This window comes from Cucurbita maxima, unplaced genomic scaffold (assembly GCF_002738345.1).
Source record: "Cucurbita maxima cultivar Rimu unplaced genomic scaffold, Cmax_1.0 Cma_Scf00008, whole genome shotgun sequence".
Lineage (NCBI taxonomy): Eukaryota > Viridiplantae > Streptophyta > Magnoliopsida > Cucurbitales > Cucurbitaceae > Cucurbita > Cucurbita maxima.
In genome coordinates this window covers 253,636-273,598 of record NW_019272024.1, presented here as the reverse complement: position 1 = coordinate 273,598, position 19,963 = coordinate 253,636, and the positions used below count along the sequence as shown (strand labels likewise).

The 19,963-nt window shown below is 38.9% G+C and overlaps 3 protein-coding genes across 6 annotated transcripts; all 3 read right to left on the bottom strand.

The window, feature by feature from the left end:
- Window positions 1–1,125: 1,125 nt before the first annotated feature.
- On the bottom strand, window positions 1,126–4,037 carry LOC111483344 (pentatricopeptide repeat-containing protein At3g49170, chloroplastic). Of its 2 annotated transcripts, XM_023129523.1 has the most exons (2): window positions 1,472–4,037; window positions 1,126–1,380 (listed from the first exon to the last, which is right to left on the bottom strand). In XM_023129523.1, exons 1-2 carry the CDS (start codon window positions 4,003–4,005, stop codon window positions 1,374–1,376), a joined length of 2,541 nt encoding a protein of 846 aa, XP_022985291.1. In that variant the 5' UTR covers window positions 4,006–4,037; the 3' UTR covers window positions 1,126–1,373. The 2 variants fall into 2 exon arrangements, with proteins under 2 accessions (XP_022985291.1, XP_022985290.1); XM_023129522.1 differs by having other exon boundaries at window positions 1,126–4,037.
- Window positions 4,038–4,247: 210 nt separating this feature from the next.
- LOC111482960 (RING-H2 finger protein ATL22-like) lies at window positions 4,248–6,343 on the bottom strand. Its single transcript, XM_023129009.1, has 2 exons — window positions 5,248–6,343; window positions 4,248–4,782 (listed from the first exon to the last, which is right to left on the bottom strand). Exons 1-2 carry the CDS (start codon window positions 5,927–5,929, stop codon window positions 4,358–4,360), a joined length of 1,107 nt encoding a protein of 368 aa, XP_022984777.1. The 5' UTR covers window positions 5,930–6,343; the 3' UTR covers window positions 4,248–4,357.
- A 403-nt stretch (window positions 6,344–6,746) lies between these two features.
- On the bottom strand, window positions 6,747–17,945 carry LOC111482791 (glutamate synthase [NADH], amyloplastic). Of its 3 annotated transcripts, XM_023128754.1 has the most exons (21): window positions 16,962–17,945; window positions 16,650–16,769; window positions 16,090–16,203; window positions 15,723–15,875; window positions 15,462–15,562; window positions 15,285–15,378; window positions 14,697–14,806; window positions 14,482–14,585; window positions 14,121–14,300; window positions 13,690–14,033; window positions 13,543–13,613; window positions 12,991–13,460; window positions 12,026–12,895; window positions 11,640–11,794; window positions 11,197–11,358; window positions 9,269–11,110; window positions 8,885–9,153; window positions 8,439–8,744; window positions 8,073–8,340; window positions 7,670–7,927; window positions 6,747–7,510 (listed from the first exon to the last, which is right to left on the bottom strand). In XM_023128754.1, the coding sequence occupies exons 1-21, from the start codon at window positions 17,349–17,351 to the stop codon at window positions 7,199–7,201; spliced, it is 6,693 nt and encodes a 2,230-aa protein (XP_022984522.1). In that variant the 5' UTR covers window positions 17,352–17,945; the 3' UTR covers window positions 6,747–7,198. The 3 variants fall into 3 exon arrangements, with proteins under 3 accessions (XP_022984522.1, XP_022984524.1, XP_022984523.1); XM_023128756.1 differs by lacking the exons at window positions 15,285–15,378; window positions 15,462–15,562; window positions 15,723–15,875; ... (1 more) ...; window positions 16,650–16,769; window positions 16,962–17,945 and adding an exon at window positions 15,161–15,229; XM_023128755.1 differs by lacking the exons at window positions 15,285–15,378; window positions 15,462–15,562; window positions 15,723–15,875; ... (1 more) ...; window positions 16,650–16,769; window positions 16,962–17,945 and adding an exon at window positions 15,079–15,198.
- Window positions 17,946–19,963: the final 2,018 nt, after the last annotated feature.

Genomic DNA, 19,963 nt, shown 5'->3' with positions numbered 1-19,963 from the left:
CGTCGTGATGTGACGGGAGATGATGTCGGAGTTGGACCTCGTATGGTGTGTGTGTGTGTTGAATTAATGGATTAGCTGTCCAGGTTTCAAATTCTTGGGTTTGTAAACACCATTTGCACGCAACGTATTCAACGATGAGTTCTTCAGATATTTTTCGCTCATTTAACTCCCATATTTAATTTTCTATTAACTCATAATCCCACTTTTAATGACCCTTTTAAAACCTAATTTATACAGTTAAATGGTTTTAAATTATAATCCATAAATATTTGATTTATGTCAAAAATAAAGCATAAACAAAGCCTAAATTAAAAACCCAAAGTATTTTTATTTATATTTTTATTTATATTTTTTTTACTCTTATTTTGGTCAAGTTTATTTGAACGGTTCAGATTTTTTTTCTTTTTCTTTTTTCCTTCTCAGAAAAATAGCATTATTTTTTTATTTTATTTTATTTTATTTTTAATTCTTTAGTGTAGCATCACAGCTACCAATTTTAATATTTTAAACTACACCAGAACTATACATTTTTTAATTTCTAAATTTGTATTAAACTGGTATGGTATTAAATTAACCAACCACGTAAACAAAGGCCACATCATTAGCTAACTTAACCTACTCTTACTTTTCCTTTTTCCTACTTTAATTTGTGGTCTTAAACACCTCTACAGGTAGCCATCATTCATAATACAACTTCCCTCCTTTTTATACCATAAAACTGATTTGAACTTTCCACCCAAGAACAACCACTAAATATCTAAACTATTGAACTATGTTGTGTTGGTCGGCTTCCCTAACTAAACATTTATTCATATCATATTTTATATCCTCACTTGGTTCATATAATTGATTTTATCACACTTACGAGTCTGAGTAATGTCCAAAAAAAAAATCTTTGAACGTGTACCAAAAAGCATGCCACTCCTACACGTCTCACAAAATTTTATGGTATGAATTTAATTTATATTTATATGTTCATAAGAGAGTGGAAATATCTTGTTTCTTCTTAAAATATCCCAGTGTTTTTTTTTTTTTTTTTGGGAAGGTTCACGTGTTACTGACGAGCAAGCTAAATTAAGTGTATTCAGAATGTAGTTGCAACAGAACCAATGGTCTCTTCTCAGAATCATTCACCATTCTTATCACTCAATTTATGAACGTTTCTAATATGGACTCATCTTTATGCATATGTACATCGCTGGACATCAAAAAAAGGATAAACACAATGAATCGAAAGTAGAAAATCAAGTAAATCAAGCCATGTCTACGAGGGGTTATCTAAATTAAAATGAATATGGAACACCCTTTAATCACCAGTTTTGGATGAAGAAGACATACCCGATTTCGCCTGTCGGTTTTCGACCACCCTTTAATCACCAGTTTTCGTTACTGCAGCATCAGTCATTGTCCAAATGATGGTGAAATCAGCTTCAGTTCTAAGTTTTAACATCATCACCAGTACTCATTGCAGGAGCATCTTCCATCCTTAATATGATGAAACCTGTTTGCATCTCTAACGATGATCTCTCTGCCTGTGGCCAATGAAATGTATTTGATTGCAGAGTGACAGTCCCCACAAATTCGTAGATTCTTGAAAACTCTGATGGGCTTCGACTTAGATATGCTAATAAGACCAAAGGCTACTGCTATTCTTTCACTGTGCTGAAACAAATATTTCTCCTTTTGCTCTTCCTCCACATCATGAAGCACAAAATCCATGTTGGGGACATATCCCAATTTCTTTATTTTTAAAGACAAGTGTTCAAGTTCATCGTATATTTCTTCAGCTTTTGAATGTGATGTATCACCCACATAAAACTTGTGTACTTTATTTTCAATCTCTACCCAGCTGCAGCCTGCTTCTTTGATCAAGTTTTTTTGTTTCATTACCTTTCTAATATTTGCAACTTCTTCCCATTGCGAGGTGGATGCATACAAATTTGATAGCAAGATATATGCAGCAGGATCGTGTGGCTCTTGTTCGATGATCATTTTTGCAGCATGTTTCCCCAATTCTAGGTTGTCGTGAACTCGACATGCTCCGAGAAATGTTCGCCACACAAGTGCATCAGCTTTGAAAGGCATTGAGTTGATAAACTGAATGGCTTCAGAGAGAGATCCTGAACGACCCAGTATGTCAACCATACAAGCATAATGTTCCATTCTCGGAGTGACTCCATGCTCTGCGTACATTGATTTGAAGTGTTTCCAACCCTCATTAACAAGACCCACGTGACTACAAGCAGATAAAACAGCAATGTAGGAGACCTCATTTGGTCTAATACCAGCCTCGAGCATCTTGTGGAACAGCTCCAAGGCTTTTGTTGCAAACCCATGTTTTGCAAAACCTGTGATAATTGAAGTCCAAGAGATGACATTTCTGTCTTCCATGTCTTCAAAAACTTGGAAAGCAGAATCAATGTCTCCACACTTGGAATACATAGAGATTAAGGCATTGCATATGGATTGATTTGACTTCAAACCTGACTTTATAACGCGAGCATGAATTTGCTCGCCCTTCCCTATTGTACCAATGCTGGCTGCTCCACTCAGAAGGCTAGCAAATGTGAAAGCACTAGCCCCCATCCCTTGATCCTCAATCTCATTGAAAAGTTCAAAAGCTTCTTCAGAATTTAAGTTCTTAGAATATGCATCAATTACCGTATTATAAGAAATCAAATTCTTCTCAAACAGAATATCAAACGCTTTCCTTGCATCATCAATTTTGCCAGATCGTGCATACATGCTAATAAGTGAATTTGCAACACAATTAACTACTGAGAAACCGAGCTTTACTGCATGAGTAAAAACCTGTTCGCCAATCCGCAGATCGGCTAGATTTGCACAGGCCTTGAGAGTGCTGGAAAACGTAAAATGGTTCGGTAGAACATGAGTCAAGATCATCCCACGAAAAAGGTCAAGAGCTTCTTTATCATATCCCCCTTTTTTAACATATCCTGTGATCATTGCAGTCCAAGAGATGACGTTGTGATCCAGAATCTGATCAAAAATCTTTCTGGATTCACTCATGGATCCATCCACAGAGCATTTAGCATACATATTTATTAGACAACAACCAACACAACGATCCAGAGTCAACCCATGTTTTATGGCTTGAGAGTGCAACTGCTGCCCTAACGATAACAATTCTAGCTTTGCACTAGCTGATATCACAGCACTTAATGTGAATCTATCAGGTTCGTATCCACTTAATATCATATCCAAAAATACATCAATGGCTTCCCCTGCGTACCCAAATTGCATAAATCTAGTAATCATCAGTGTCCAGGTAACTGCATTTCTTTCGGGCATTTTCTCAAACACCTCAAAGGCAGAAACCAAATCGCCACGGCCCTTCACAAACATATCAATCAAGCCACACCCAACACATACATCTGAAGCAAAATATCTAGTTTTAATAACATATCCAAAAATAGAGTCACCCACCGATGCAAATTCAGCAGTGGAACACGCGCGAATTGCGGCGGAAAAGCAATACTCATTTGGGTAATAACCATTTTGGATCATATCAAGAAACGTATGAAGCGCCTCAAACCCCATCTTGTTATTGGCAAAGCAAGAGACCATCGCACTCCACGTAATCAAATCCCTACTATTTCCCATGCGCTCAAAAATGGATTTTGCTTTCTCCCACTGGCCGCTCTTGGAATACAAGCTAATCAAAGAATTGAGAGTCACAGAGTCGAGCTGGAGGTCCGACTGAGCGAGCTTTTCGTGAACAAGCCTACCAAGATCAAAACTACGCGTTCTAATACATTTTTTGAGGAAAAGTGAATAGGTTTGAAGATCAGGATGGGATCCGTGCTGCACCATGTGTTCGAGAGTTGAGATCGCTGTACGAAGGCGGCCATCGTTGATTTGGCGAATCAAAGGATTCGTTGAAAATGTGGGGAATTGGAGAGAAGGGGAGGGATTTGAAGAAGGGGAGGGATTTGAAGAAGGGGAGGGAATTTTGAGGGTAGTGGGAGGAGGCAGACTCTGCATCTTCACCTTCTAACTGTATTACCGGTTGCTCTTTTACGCGCCTTCGTTGGGCTATTTAGATTGGATTTGCAACTGCCGTTTCAAATGGATAAGATTTTCAATGGTCCAAAAATTAAATGGGTCTTGATTTATTATTATTCATTTTAATTATCTCTCTCAATTTTATATTTAATAGATATATAAATTTCTAAATTTTTAATTTTTAGTCTAAAATTCAAATATTAAAGAAAATTTTTCTAAGAATACAAAAAGTTCCAAAGACCCATAACACATCATTTTGTAGGTCTTTAGAAAAAGCTAAGTTTTAGCCTTAAAAAAAAAAGAAAATCTGAAGTATTTACAACGGAGGGTGTCAGAGGGAAGAATCGGACGGCGGAGATTTGACGGGAGGCATTCTACAAACAGGGCAGGAGGCATTCAATCGCAGCCATTCATCAATGCAATCTTGATGGAAGAAATGTCGGCAATGGGGTATACTCTTCACAATCTCTTTGGGCCGATATTCCGACAGGCAAATTGCGCAAATATTGTCATTGGGCTTCGGTAGACGCAGGCTTTCCCCCAATTCAAATTTTGGATAGGAATCGATGGTGGGCTCATCTAGGCCCATTAAAGTGGGCCGAGAAGAGATGACCCAATGGGCCTCAATGCTTGAGTTTCGGCCTCTCGAGTAGGATCTGACTCGAGCACAAAAGCAACATAAGAAGCCCAAAACGCACATGCTCACTGGGACTCCCACGCCTATGGATACAGCATAGCGAGCACCCCTGGGGATCCCTAATAATAATTTTTAAAGAAAAAATACAATTAATAATTTACATAGTGAGGCTACGACTGGGGCAAAAAAATCCTATATACTAACCAAGACTCTATTACCTATTTTATTATAAGGGGGATGAACCAACCTCCATAATTATTTTTTTAAAAAATACCTTTATACTAATTTTTGTAAAAAAAAAATTAAATAAAATGTGAGCTTACCTACCCAATTGATGCAAATAAATCTATTGTTATTAAAAGTTTATTCTTATCCAATTTACTAGTCAAAACACAACTTAGTCAATAAATAAATAAATAAAAATTACTTATTGAAACTACAAAAATAAATATGAAAAATGGTAGTTTTTCTTTCACACACTCTTATAAATAAATATGAAATTTTGTCGTGTTGTTTGCAAGGTGGGTTCTTTTGTAAAATGTTGAAAGCACTAAACGGAGGTAGAGGGAGAAGTGGAAGCATACCATGTCGAGGTTGGGCACTGTGTTTGCATTGGATTTGATCGGTAGAATTGGGTTCGAGGCCACATATTCCACCGTGTGACTCGCACCTTCTACAATTAGGCTTTTTCCACCCCAATCGAAGATCATTCGTCAAATCCGGCGAAAACGACCATGAATACGGCACAGATACAGTCTTCATCGCAACACATCTCGACGACAAAATCTCATTCACAAATGACGAAGGTGATGCGAAAACTGCATACGACAACCCACTGAGGCAATATATTGGATTCAAGTTCAACTCGGATGGGATTGGATCACTCCACGAACAATTAAACAAGGTGAAATCTTCACTATTTGTAGCCTGAAACGGCGACCCAGAAAGCTCGAGAGACAGAATCTTTCGGGGAAGACATTTGTTTGGATCATTGACCAAAATTTCTTGGTTCTCGTAATCTATGTACTGAACAGTGAAATCCCCTGAAGAAGGAAGATGGAGAAGTGGTTGACCTGTGGAGGGGCAGGTCAAATCAAAGCCTGGATACCCGCATGATTTGGGCTGTTGGTTTTCAATTCTGAAAGGGAATTGAATGGTCTGAAAATCGCCATTGCAGCTGGAGTGAAAACAGAGTTCAGAGGTGGATGCAGGGCTGAACAAACAGAGGAAACAGAGGAAACAGAGCCAGAGGAGAAAAAGAAGCATTTCTTAAAAGAGCTCTGTTAATGGGTGGAAGGAAGGCCATTACACAACATTGCTTGTAAATTTATATATTCTTTCAAAAAAAAAAAAAAAAAAAAAGAGGAAACTTGTTTCCACACTCAAAAAGAATTGGTTGTTCCAACGAAACAAATGGCATTAACTAAGCTTAAAAGTCAAATATAACGCTATTGAATGAAGTATGATTGGTGGGCGCCAAGAAAGCTTCATATGATGTGATCTTAGGACAATGACAACAAAGCAACAAAGAACAAGTCTAAGTTTTTATTTTCTAAACCAATATATCGTATCATTCGTTCAACTCATTGTCGTCAGATCCAACGGTATTGATGAAGTCTAATGGTTTGTACCATGATTTGATGATTGGAGGGAAGTGCTTTTCCTTTCCCCTTTGGGAGATTATGTTGGAGAAGGACCTGATCAAAGAGTTAGCAGTAGGTCAACTCGAGTGCAATAATATAGAGTATTTCATACAAAAATTTGATGTTTTCTTTGATGCTACAATAAACACATATGGAACTTTGGATGCCGTCATTAAGATAAACAAATATGGCGGTTTCATTATTATGTCAACTTCCGAAAGAGCTCAACTGATAAGGTAAGATATACTTGATAAAATAGAAAGTAGAAGGTTTGAAAACTCGCCAAGGCACCGTTGGGTATTGTTTCACTAATCATACTAATATAGAACTATAACTGTTCTCAGAGAATGGTAATTGAGAAGATGATCTTGAGAATCAGTCAAAAAGGAATTTGGTTAAAAGATGGAACTTTGAACAAGCCAAATAGGTCACAAGGTTGGTGGAACGAAAATTCTGATGTGAAGATTACATTAACTTCAGAGGGCAAGCAAGAACTTTTTAACTTGCCAACAACCAATAACAATATAACCAAAAGATTGAGCCAACTGTACATTATTCATCTTTGTGAAAAACAGGGCCAACTATCTATAACATAAAAAAAGGGGGGATTTTAGAAACACCTATCAACATGATAGAAGAGACCATATGAAGCCATACAATATCGCAAACCTTACCTACTATTTAACCCATCTCCACACCCTTCATTCCTTTACCCTTCCTTCTCTCTTAAAACATAATAGCCAACAGAAACCCAATCCTCACAAGCTGCACACCTTGCTTGGGTGCTCCTCTGAAATTGGCTTCCAAGGAGTACAAAATATCAATTCTTCAGCCAAAGGTATTAAGTTTTCCTTTCTTCGTTGAAGGGAAGTTCGAACAAAAGCTTCATCGCCTATGTCATTATTGTGTGTCTGCTGCTGCTGCTGCTGCTATCCTGTTGCCTATTATTATAATCTTGGGAACTTTTCCCAACGCCTTCATAGCCTCCTTCACCAACAAGAAGGTTCTTTTCTTCCTTCGATAGATACTTGTCGACCTGAGCAGCTGCTTGCCGTCCTTCAGAGATGGCCCAAACCACGAGGGACTGGCCCCGACGGCAGTCTCCGGCTGCAAAGATTCCGTCTACACTAGTTGAGAAGCGGCCATACTCGGCCTTGAAGTTGGACCTATTATCTTTCTCCACGCCCAGCTTCTCTGCAACTGTCTGTAAAATGCGAAGAAACAAGAGCACATGTTAACATCAAGCTACTTTAGCTAGGATTAGAGTGGTCTCAAACACCATACTCTTTTACTTCTCACATTCTACCCTCGTTTAACAACAAGTCATATCTGACTAGTGCAAGTTTTGAATGAAACTACTAACCGATTCAGGCCCGAGGAAACCCATCGCCAGTAAAACAAGATCAGCCTCTATTATTTCCTCGCTGCCTTCCACCTCCTTAAACTGGAACCTTCCATTAGCATCCTTCTCCCACTGAACACGTATTACTTCAAGTCCCTTCACTACCCCGTTCTCATCTCCAATAAACCGCTTAGTCAAAACCTCGTAAGATCTTGGATCTTTTCCGAATTTGGTAGCTGCTTCCTGGTGTCCATAATCAACTCGGAATATTCTAGGCCACTGCAATCCCACAAAGGGTGAACTTATAAATATGTAACCCATCAGCCAAAGTAAAGTAACGATGCATTATCCAGTGCATAGCAGGGTGACAGGTAAAGCGTTTTCCAAAATGCCAAATAGGAGACACCAAATAAGAAAGGCAAACCTGTGGCCAAGGGTTTCCTGCAGCCCTGGTCTGTGGCGGCTGAGGAAGAAGCTCTAGGTTTACAACACTACTGCAACCGTGCCTTATAGAGGTTCCAATGCAATCTGTTCCAGTGTCACCACCACCAATGACAACAACCTTCTTGTCTTTTGCAGAAATGTATTTTCCGTCTTGAAGATTGCTATCAAGCAAGCTCTTTGTGTTCGAATGAAGGAACTCCATGGCAAAATGGACTCCAGAAAGCTCCCGTCCAGGTACAGGAAGGTCCCTGAAACAAACATTTACTCGGCTATTTTCAATGAATTCTTAAAAACGATTGGAGCTGTGCATCAAAATTCTTTGGATAGAAAAATTGAAGAGAATAACCTTGGTTTTGTGGCACCAACAGCCAAAACGAGTGCATCATTTTCATCTTGAAGACGATCGAGAGAATATGATGGATCAGTTCCAACATTAGCATTAACAACAAAATTTACACCTTCCTCAGCCATAAGGTTAACACGCCGCTGAACTACATCCACTTTGTCAGTCTTCATATTCGGAACTCCATACATCATAAGTCCTCCAATTCTGTCAGCCCGTTCATACACAGTCACCGTGTGTCCCATTTTATTTAGCTGGTCTGCTGCAGCCAAGCCAGCTGGTCCACTCCCAACAATAGCAACTCTTTTCCTGCATTAATTAACAAATTCTATGAGCACTAAACATAGAACAAAATGACACTTTTAACGAAGTCTTATTAATATTAAAATAGTACTAAAACAATAAAAACCAAGTAACATTCAGAAAGAATGACAGAAACAACAGCATACCCGGATCTCGTAAGAGGAGGCCGTGGAGTCATCCATCCCTCTTCAAAGGCCTTGTCTATGATGGCACATTCAATGCTTTTGATGGACACAGGATTCTCAATAATGCCCAGAACACAAGATCCTTCACATGGGGCAGGGCAGACCCGGCCAGTAAACTCTGGGAAATTGTTCGTCTCAAGAAGCCTCTCTAAGGCTTCACGCCACCTATTCTGATAAACTAACTCATTGAATTCAGGAATTTTATTGCCAAGAGGGCATCCAGAGCTCTCCTGAAATTATAAAAAATAACAATCAGGGTCAGGAAAATAAAATTTAATTCTTGTATAATAAGAAACGAGCATATTGAAAAATCTCAGTAAAAGAAATTACAGTAAAGACCATCACCTGATGGCAAAATGGGGTACCACAATCCATGCATCGAGCTGACTGAGTCTTTAATAGCGGCCCAGGTTTTGATTCTTCCATAACCTCCTTCCAATCTCCCATTCGAACATTAGGATCCCTGTACTTCACTCCTTCACGCTCATAAGCAATAAAACCTCGATGTTTAACAGCATCAGGTGTCTCAGTAGGTCTCTTCGGCGGTTCCATCTTTTCAACCTTTGGATTAAACTCAAAATTTACCTGTTTGGAATCCCCATTCAAGGAGGCAGCAGCCATTTTCTTGAGCTCCTCAAATGCATCCTTTTCAACCAACTCTGCCTCATCCGACTCCTCAACATCTTTAGCAGCTGGCTCTGAAACCTCTTTGGTGGCTCCTTGAGATTTCATGTTTGCAAGAACACGCTTATATTCCCTTGGGAAGACCTTAATAAATCTAGGCAAAAGGTTCTCGAAGTTGTTGAGGACTTCTTTGGCTAAATTGCTGGATGTGTGACGCTGATGCTGCTGTATCATCATTTTTAGGGCCACAATATCATCCTCCTCTTCAACTTTGTCAAGATCTACAAGCTCAAGATTGCATCGGGATTCAAACTTCCCATCCATGTCAAGGACATAAGCAATACCTCCACTCATACCAGCAGCAAAATTTCTTCCAGTTTTCCCAAGAACAACAACAGTGCCACCAGTCATATATTCACATCCATGATCACCAACACCCTCCACAACAGCCTTTGCCCCTGAATTACGTACACAAAACCTTTCTGCTGCCATCCCATTGAAATAGGCCTCACCACTTGTAGCACCATAAAGAGCCACATTACCTATGATTATGTTCTCTTTAGGATCAAATAAACTCCTCCTTGGAGGGTAAACAACAATTTTTCCACCTGATAATCCTTTGCCAACATAATCATTGCTGTCACCCTCCAACTCTAGCATTATGCCAGGGCAGAGAAATGCTCCAAGACTCTGCCCAGCACTTCCATTGAATTTGATATGGATAGTTTCTGAAGGAAGCCCAGCCATGTGATAACGTTTTGTTACCTCATGGCTAAGCATTGTTCCAACAGCACGGTTAACGTTGTTGATAGGGCTTTCAATGTATACAGGAAGACTCTTTTCTAAAGCCGACTTTGAAAGTGCTATCAGTTTTTGATCCAAAGCCATGTCCAGACCATGATCTTGTTTCTGCACGCAATATTGTGCAGCTTCAGGACGAAGATCAGCAGCAGGTCTAAGTAAGAGAGATAGATCAATATTCTCTAGCTTCTCATTTTGCCAAGCAACTTCTTTATCAACTTCTAACACATCCGAACGACCAACCATCTGATTGACTGTACGAAATCCAAGCTTGGACATGATCTCCCTCATTTCCTCAGCTACCATAAAGAAAAAGTTGATGACATGTTCAGGTTCTCCTGCAAACTTCTCTCGAAGAACAGGATCTTGAGTAGCAATTCCAACAGGACATGTGTTCTTGTGACACTTCCGCATCATAATGCAGCCCATTGTAATAAGGGGTGCAGTGCTGAAGCCAAATTCCTCTGCACCAAGCAAAGCAGCTATAGCCACATCTCTTCCGGTTTTTAATTGACCATCTGTCTGAAGCACTGTACGACCACGAAGGTCATTAGCAACCAGAGTTTGGTGAGTTTCAGCCAACCCCAGTTCCCATGGAAGCCCAGCATTCTTGATGCCAGTCCACCTTGATGCACCTGTACCTCCATCATGACCTGAGATTAGTACATGATCTGCATGGCCTTTCACAACTCCACTAGCAATTACACCGACACCTGCTTCTGACACCAACTTCACACTAATCCGAGCAGCTGGATTGGAATTCTGAAAGCCAATAGGAAAGGAAAAAACTCAACAAGTCGGTCAAAGAAGTTTGTATTTGAATACTGTTGATTCACAAGCTGGCTTACCTTGAGGTCGTGGATTAACTGAGCAAGATCTTCAATAGAATAAATATCATGATGAGGAGGTGGGCTGATAAGCCCTACCCCAGCGGTAGAATTTCTTGTTTTTGCAATTTCACCAACCACCTTGTGACCGGGAAGTTCACCACCTTCCCCAGGCTTGGCCCCCTGATGCAATAACCAACATTGCAAATTTAAATAGAGCGGATTTTAGGAGAAAAAATAGCTGCAGTTCTTATTTCACCTCACCACATTCAAATGTAGACATCAATTAAAGATGCAAAAACACCCAGAGGTGCTTTGCAGACACAGCATCATCTGCCATGAACATAGTTCCATAAAAAGGATGAACCTCTGTTCCAATAGGAGTGAAGAGGCAAAATGAAATGCGAATTGGAAAACACACCAACATGAACAACCATATTCATTCAAAAAAATCAAATGAATACCTGAGCCATTTTTATCTGCAATTCATCTGCATTTGTGAGGTAGTAACTTGAAACTCCAAACCTCCCACTTGCAACTTGTTTGATAGCACTTCTCTTTGGATTCATTGAACCATCAGGAAGAGACTCCATTCGAGATGGTTGCTCACCTCCCTCACCTTGAACAGAAATTTCATATAAAAAGCTTCAGCATATGCGAAGGTAATGATGTCAACATCTATCACTAAAAAACATTATATTTGAAAAGGGAAGAGAGTATAATACAGAGTCCATATTTGTTAAAGACCAAAAGAACATAAGAATAAATCGAAAATTCTGACTCCAAAGAATGTTGGAAAAATTACAATACTAGAAAAAATCTCAATTTCCCTTTAAGGAACAAAACACACCTGTGTTTGATTTTCCACCAATTTTGTTCATAGCCATGGCCAAAGTAGTGTGCGCCTCCAGAGAGATTGATCCATAACTCATTGCACCAGTGCAGAACCGCTTAACAATTTCACTAGCAGCCTCCACTTCATCCAGGGGAATACTCGTCCCCGTCTCTTTAAATTTCAGGAGTCCTCTCAAATTACATGCTTTATTTAATTCATGAACAAGCTTGGAGTACTCCTTATAGGCATTTACACTATTAGTTCGAGCAGCCTCTTGCAACTTTGCTATGGCTACTGGATCGTTTAAGTGAATTTCACCACCTTTCCTCCAATGATAATCCCCAGGGTTTGGTAATGCTACAGCTTCTGCACTGCCAGGTGGGAAAGCTCGAGAGGGAAAAGCCATTTCATGCAAATTATGTGCATCACGAGCCAGCATCTCAAAAGTTGCACCCTCTACTCTGCTTGGAGTTCCAGCAAAGCACTTATCAACAACTTCTGAAGAAAGACCAAGAGCTTCAAAAATTTGAGCACCTTTATAAGAAGCCAAAGTTGATATTCCCATCTTCGCAAGAACTTTCATCATCCCATAGTTGCTTGCCTTGAAGTACTTTTTGACCAATTCCTCCTTGGTGTGAAACTCACCATTTGATTTGGCCGGAATTTTCCCATCAACTTGTAATCTCCAGATGGCCTCAATAGCCAGATAAGGGCATATAGCATCAGCACCGAACCCCACAAGTGTACAAAAATGGTGAACTTCACGGGGTTCTGCAGATTCTACTATCAAGCCAACTTGAGTGCGTTCTAAATTTTTAACTAGATACTGATGGACGGCACCAACAGCCAGGAGGGAGCTCACAGCAACACGCTTGGTTGAGAAGGCTAGAAAATGAATTGAGAAAACATTAAACCTGTTGGAAGGAAGATGCAGAACTAAAAGTAGAAAGCATAAATGAGAATGCAAAACACTAGAGTACCTCTATCAGAAAGCACAAGTGTAGTATATCCCTCCCTAATTGCATCATGAGCTTCAGCACAAATCCTATCCAAGGTCTCCTCCAAACCTCTTCTACCAAGGTATTTTGGATATGTGATATCTACAACTTTACTTCGCCAGCCCCTGTAGTTCATTTGCTTTATTGCTTCCATTTCTTCAATGGATACGAGAGGACCTTTCAATGAGAGACGATGACATTGTTCTTCAGTAGTTTCAGTCAGGTCCCCTTCTGGACCAATCATACATTGCATGGAGGTCACTATCTTCTCTCTGATGGGATCAATGGGAGGATTTGTAACCTGTGCGAACATCTGCTTGAAATACTCAAATGGGAGCTTTTCTCTGTTGGACATGACAGCAAGTGGAGTATCATTTCCCATGGAACCAAGAGCCTCAACACCATCTTTGGCCATCGGAAGCAACAGCATCTCCAAGGCTTCAGTAGTGTAACTACACAACAAGGTAAAATTGAAAATGCGGTTTTCCATAGTAAGGGAATGGAATTAGATAGCTTATGAAGCAGCTCACATACCCAAAGGCTTTCAAGGGAGCAAGTAAACCATGAATGCCCATAGTTTCCATATTATCATCATCAGCCGATGTCTACAAGTCGTAAATGAGTAATATTTAGATAAATATAATCAAAGAAAAACTAAAGTGAGATTGACCTCGTACTTACAGGCAACGCTCCTGCAATAGATGGAGTGGTCAGTTCAGATTTATCAATTGAACCAACGACGTCCTTTAGCTCAATCTTCTGCCTTTTAAGCCACTCTCCATAAGGCCTAGCAAGAGAATATTGCTGCTTCAAGGCTTCATCATCTACAACAACATGATTTTCAAAATCCACTAAAAGCATCATCCCGGGGTTGAGCCTTCCTTTACGTGAAACATCTTCTGGTGCAATGTCCACCACCCCAACCTCACTGGCCATTATAACTCTACCACTGTGAGTTACATAGAAACGACCAGGCCGCAATCCATTGCGATCCAATGTAGCTCCAAGATAGCGGCCATCAGTAACTACAAAAAAAAAACATTGCAGATAACCAAAATTCAGAATTCACTCGTAAACAAAATTTGATTGATTCAGAAGTATGTGTCTATTACATGAAATAAGGGCCGGTCCATCCCACGGTTCCATGAGACATGAAAAGTATTCATATAATGCCTTCCTCTGTGCATCCATATTCTTGTCATTTTGCCATGCTTCAGGGATCATCATCATGACAGCTTCTGGAAGACTTCTACCAGCTCTAATTAAAAGCTCAAGAACACCGTCAAAAGCTCCTAATGGGTGGCAGCACAAAAAGGAATGATAGATAAATAAATCATAAAGAGGTATCATCAATAATCATGTATAATGAATGATTGTCACTGACATACAACAATCAAGCAGTTTTTTGCAGGTATCAGCATATGCACAGATCCATGCATGCAAGCACAAAGAGATTTAATGTAGACAGTTCACCTGAATCTGAAGAGCTAGCATCCACAATGGGCAATAGGTGTTTTAACTCGTCTTCTGATAGACCAAGTTCCTTACACTTCAGTAGACCTTCACGTGCCTTCATCCTAAGGGGAAAATAAAGTTCAGATTAAATCAGTGATGCAGATAGTTTACAAGATATTGAAGGAGAACAAGCGAATGAGAAACTTTATGAGAAGTCCACTCAGAAAGCATACCAATTCACGTTGCCTCTAAGAGTGTTGATTTCTCCATTGTGGCCCAAGACACGCATAGGCTGAGCACGATCCCAACTAGGAAAAGTGTTTGTTGAGAAACGGGAGTGTATCTGCACCAATATTTCATAAACCTAATTTGTCATTCCTTTCAATTTTTTTTTTTTTTTTTTTCCTTCTTTTGGTCAAAATAAGGAGTGAAACAACAAGTTACAGGCAGTATTCATCTTTGTTTAACCTTGATGGTGATCAATAACCTAAGCTAGACAGTTTCAAAACAATTTCTTTTCATTTAACTATTGCAAGCTGAATCCTCAACAACAGATCACAGATGGCTGCCATGTGTTTCTGCAAATATGATTCACTTGGTAATGAGGTTTCTTACCAAAGCCATCCAACCATCCAGTCCAGCATCCAAATTTAACAAGAAATCAAGGAAGTGGAAGAACTTAAGAGATCATTCAAACCTCAATGCCTCAGAAGTCATTCCTCAACCTTGCATCTCTCTTCAGTTACCGGTTGTTCCCATGCTGTTTGTTGGAGTATATGAAGTTAGTGGAGAAGAAGAAAGTGAATGGATAAAATATTTACCAGGGCCATGTAGCTCGTAAACCTTTCATTCCCTAGATCCAGATAATAATCTTTCAACTGAATGGGCTTCAACTGACCTTTGTACACAATAGTCCTACAAAATTATGCCAGTGAGTTCAAGTTATGACAATATGATAGTCAGATCTTATAGAAACTGATGCGGCCTTCCAAAATCACCTCGAGGAGAGAGAACATATGTAGAAGTCTCTTGCGCCACCGTGCTCAAGGCTTAGTGCAGCTTGAATAGCTACCACTGAAAGCCTCCTTAATATGTACATCTATTTAAAGAATCACACAAATAACCACCCGGTTCAGATTAAATTTAACCAGATGCATTCAAAATTGCACATTAAAGAAATAACAGGACCAAACTACTGAGCCCAGTAAGAGTAAGCTTCAATTATAGTACTGAAAGTAGAACATGAAAGAGAAGATCACCTGTTTCTCCAAATCAACTTTCGACCTTGTACTTGGGGTAAGGAACACTTGCTCAATCACAGGTTCCGTCTGTAAGGCAGACTTCCCCAATCCAGTATTGTCTGTTTGCACAGACCGCCATCCAAGAACAGAATGCCCAAGTGATTCAGCAACCTTACACACAAATAAAGCATTGAACCGTCAATGGATCACATCGTATAAACGTCACTTAATCAACCAATACATTTCTAAAACATAATAGACCATATCAGATTTTAGGTGTTATTAGACATTAAGGACAAGACGAAAGAGACACTGAGACCTGGAAGTTAAAAGAGCACAAAATCAAGAGAAAAAGATGAAAAGAAATTCAGCTTTAGGAAAATACCTTCGCAAATACTTTTTTACTTTCTTCTCTACGAGAATCCGACGTGGGCAAGAAAAACATGCCAACGGCATACTGTCCCGGCGGTGGGAGTTCGAAACCATTATCTCTTGCCGCCTAAAAAGAGGGCAACCATCAGTACCACTAAACAAGGATCGAGCACGAAAAATCAAGCAGAAATCAAGCAAACGAAATATTTGAGCTTTTTGTCTTTGAAATATTTAATCGTTACAACTAATTTCGCGATCGTTAGATGCAGATGCAGTAATATTTATACCCAGATGTCAAAATTTTCAATGAATGAAACGGGTTTCAAAAGGCTCGCAACCCACCATCAACAATACTTTTTTTTCATCGTCGAATTCATCCATGAAACCGTGATTTATCATTATAATTGGATAATAGAAGGTAAATCAAACTCGAAAAATAAAATATATGGGATTCCCTTCAAAAAAACCATCTTTTTTAAGGGAAAAAATGAACAATCATGGAGGATGAATCACAGTCGCAAAATTGAAAAAGAAATGAAAGAGGAAAAAATAAAACACAACAAAAATTCGTGCCTCCTTAAAGAACTCGTGTGGAAGAGCAAGAAGAAGCCCAGCTCCATCACCGGTATTTGTTTCACAACCACAAGCACCTCTGTGTGACATACGAACCAACATTTCTAAGGCATCTGTAATCTGCAAAAAGCAACATCACAAGAACACCCGAATTAAAGCCAAAAAGAAATTTTACAAAATATATATTCCCAATACATGTCCATGCTAGACGAAAATTTCCAAATCGAACGTTAAAGAGGAATCCAACCGTAATATGGTATCATATTTCAATAAACAAAATCCATTTAGAAGAAATAATTCGATGATGCTAACCGTTTTGCGACTGCTTTCGCCGGATAACTCAGCAACGAACCCAACTCCACAGGAGTCCTTATCAAAAGAAGGATCGTAAAGGCCAAGCGGTTTCTCAGGCACAGCCGACAGACCCGACCGGACAACAAGCCGTAGCTTCGGTGACCGACCAGGACCGTCCAAATGCCAGAACTGGACTCTTCCGGATCCCGGAGCCCTCAAGCGGGCTCCAAAGAACTTCTTCTCCGACAGGTTCAACGACCTCGATGCTGCCTTCGAAGCAGAGCATCGAGCAGCTCGCGCGCCTATACGAGCTTTAGAGTTGACATTCAACTGAGGCTTAACAGAGGACTTATCAAATGAGGAAGGAGTGGCCGTAAGTTTAAGAAGAGAACCAGATTTCGCCAGCATTGTAAAATCAGAAACGAGCTAATCCCACGATACGGTATCAAAGTTAACCCCTACAACTGATGGAACCTCGTTATAACCAATTTTAGATCCAAATGAACTCTCAGATTTCTTAACAGAGACGTAATAGAATTCCCACGTTGCACACGAGCAACTCTGCAGATCTGGCAACGCTTACTCCCCGAGATTTCTGGAAACGAAAGGTTCTTCAGGATTTATGAGTGAAAAAACAGGGTAGTATGTCGATAGGGAGCCTTAAGAGCGAAAGAGAAAATGAAGGCAGACAACAAGTATGAAGTTAAATACTATAATCGGTAGGCTTAGCCGAAAAAACTTGAAGATAATATTCAAATCTGGAAGCGAGAGAACAGGAAGAATCTCCTTGCAACCCGCAGATCGTAGGAGAAGGAGGTTTGGACAACAAATCTTCCCGGAAAACCAGAGTGACAGAGAAATCAGGGAGAGAAATAGAAACGAGAGTCGGCGAAACGCAAACGAGAAGCAGCTCCGCTATTAGGTTTCTTATTTCTTCGTTCACATTAACGAAGCAGATGAGTGAGATTTATAGAATCCAAAATGGAACCAGATAGAGAGAGATAAAGTGGTAGAGAGAGAAGATGGAGGCAACAAGAGCCCATAGAGGGAACCGATGTCTACTTTCGTCATTTACCCACAAATATTTTTATAATACAAACTAACAGCTCAGATTTCCCTAGACATTCCACGTGGATGTTGGCCTATGCGGCACGGTACAGCCGCTTACGGCGGGCCCCACTCCTAGATAAAATCATCCAACTTTATCATAATCGTAAAATAACCCTAGACGGTTTTTTCTCTCCTTCTCTTCCTTTTTTGCCGTCCTACGTCACCGCTTTGATGCCACGTGGGCTCGGACCCGAACCTGCACCCCGCCAGGCAAAAGTTAATAAAAAATAATAATAAGACGAAGAAACTGGAATATTTGTTTTTTGTTTACTCCGTTTAGTTTTTTAAACAAAATGCAACTAATTACCGCAATTAACAACTTTTTAGGGAGTCTGAATTTAATCTGACATGAGAGAGACCAATGAGGGTATCTGAGTCATTTCAGCCGGCCAGCCAACCTGCCACTCTAGTGGTTTCAATTCCTATTATATCTTGGCCTATTTAATTTTATTATTAAAAATGTCTTTATTTCAATATATTTAAGGGAAAAAAATATTGAAATTTCAGAACTTAAAATAAAGCGGTTGAGTTCGTTTATTTATTATAAGAAATTTTGATTTGGTTAGTTGTAAATTAGAATATTGAAATAGAAGACCACACTTTTTATTATAATAAATAAAATTAGAGCAGTTGATTAAAAATAATTCAATTATGGCCAGGTACTTATTTTTAGCTGATTTGTTAGAAAACTATACAATAAAATAGTTGAAATAGAAACTTCAAAGTAGGGAACAGGGAACTCGACAAAGTTCGTTTGTTTCTTGTTTAATTTGGATTAAAAGAAATGGGGAGGAGAGAGAGAGGGAGTTGGTGTGAGGGTAAAGTGGTAAATAAGAGATGGCTAAATAAAGGGGGAATGAGAAAGCTAAATAACAAAAATTAATTAATTAATTAAGAAGAGAAAAGAGAGAGAGCGACGCGGCCAATGGTATTTAGAAGGAAAAGCCGCCACCGGATTTTACGCGGCCAATAGTTAGTGTTCTTTCTCACTGGCTTAAGCATTTCAAATTAATCCAACAAATAATACACACATGTATGTCAAACTTATTGCAAGGGAAGTATTATTTTATTGATACAATTAGTATGCCATACCAACTTCAATTATTAACTAACACAAATACTCCTATATTAAAGTTTTAAAAAGTATTTTTATTATATTATTTTAATTCATATAGATACAATGCCCGATCTAAAATCACATCGTTATAAGCTATTCAAGGAGAATGTCATTTATGAGATATTTTACCATATGCATCAATTTGAAATAAACTATTATTAAATAAAGTCGAGTAGTGATGTATCTCATATTTTTTTTATGTGTATACGGTTTATCAAATCCAACTCAAACTCTTCCCATATATATATTACAATAATCCCAATGACATAAGTTTTGATATCACAAAATATATTATAATAGTTTACTCAATTTGTATAGAAGGCAATGTTTTGAAAACGCAAATCGAATGGTACTTTATATTTAAATAATTAATTCATATATAATATATGGAATTGTAGATACAATGCATTACCTAAAGTCCACGCTATAAATTATTAAGGGAGAACGTCATAAATGAAACGTTTTACCATGTATATAATTCAGATGGATGTTTGTAGAATAAAGTTGAATAATGACATGTGATTGTCTCTAATATCAGAACGAGTTATATTTAATAACATACATAGAATTGAGCAATTTTAAGAAGAAATTAATTGCGGGTACATTTATATCAACAAAGAGTAATATCAACAAGGTAAAAATGTGGATAAAATTGGAATATTATTTATTTTTACAGTAGAGAGAGAAAGGTTGATTGTGATATTACACCAACTTGAAGCTAGGGAGTCGTCGTCAGAAGAGGAGAGACAGAGAGAGAAACCAAAAAAAAAAAAAAAAAAAAAAAAAAAAAAAA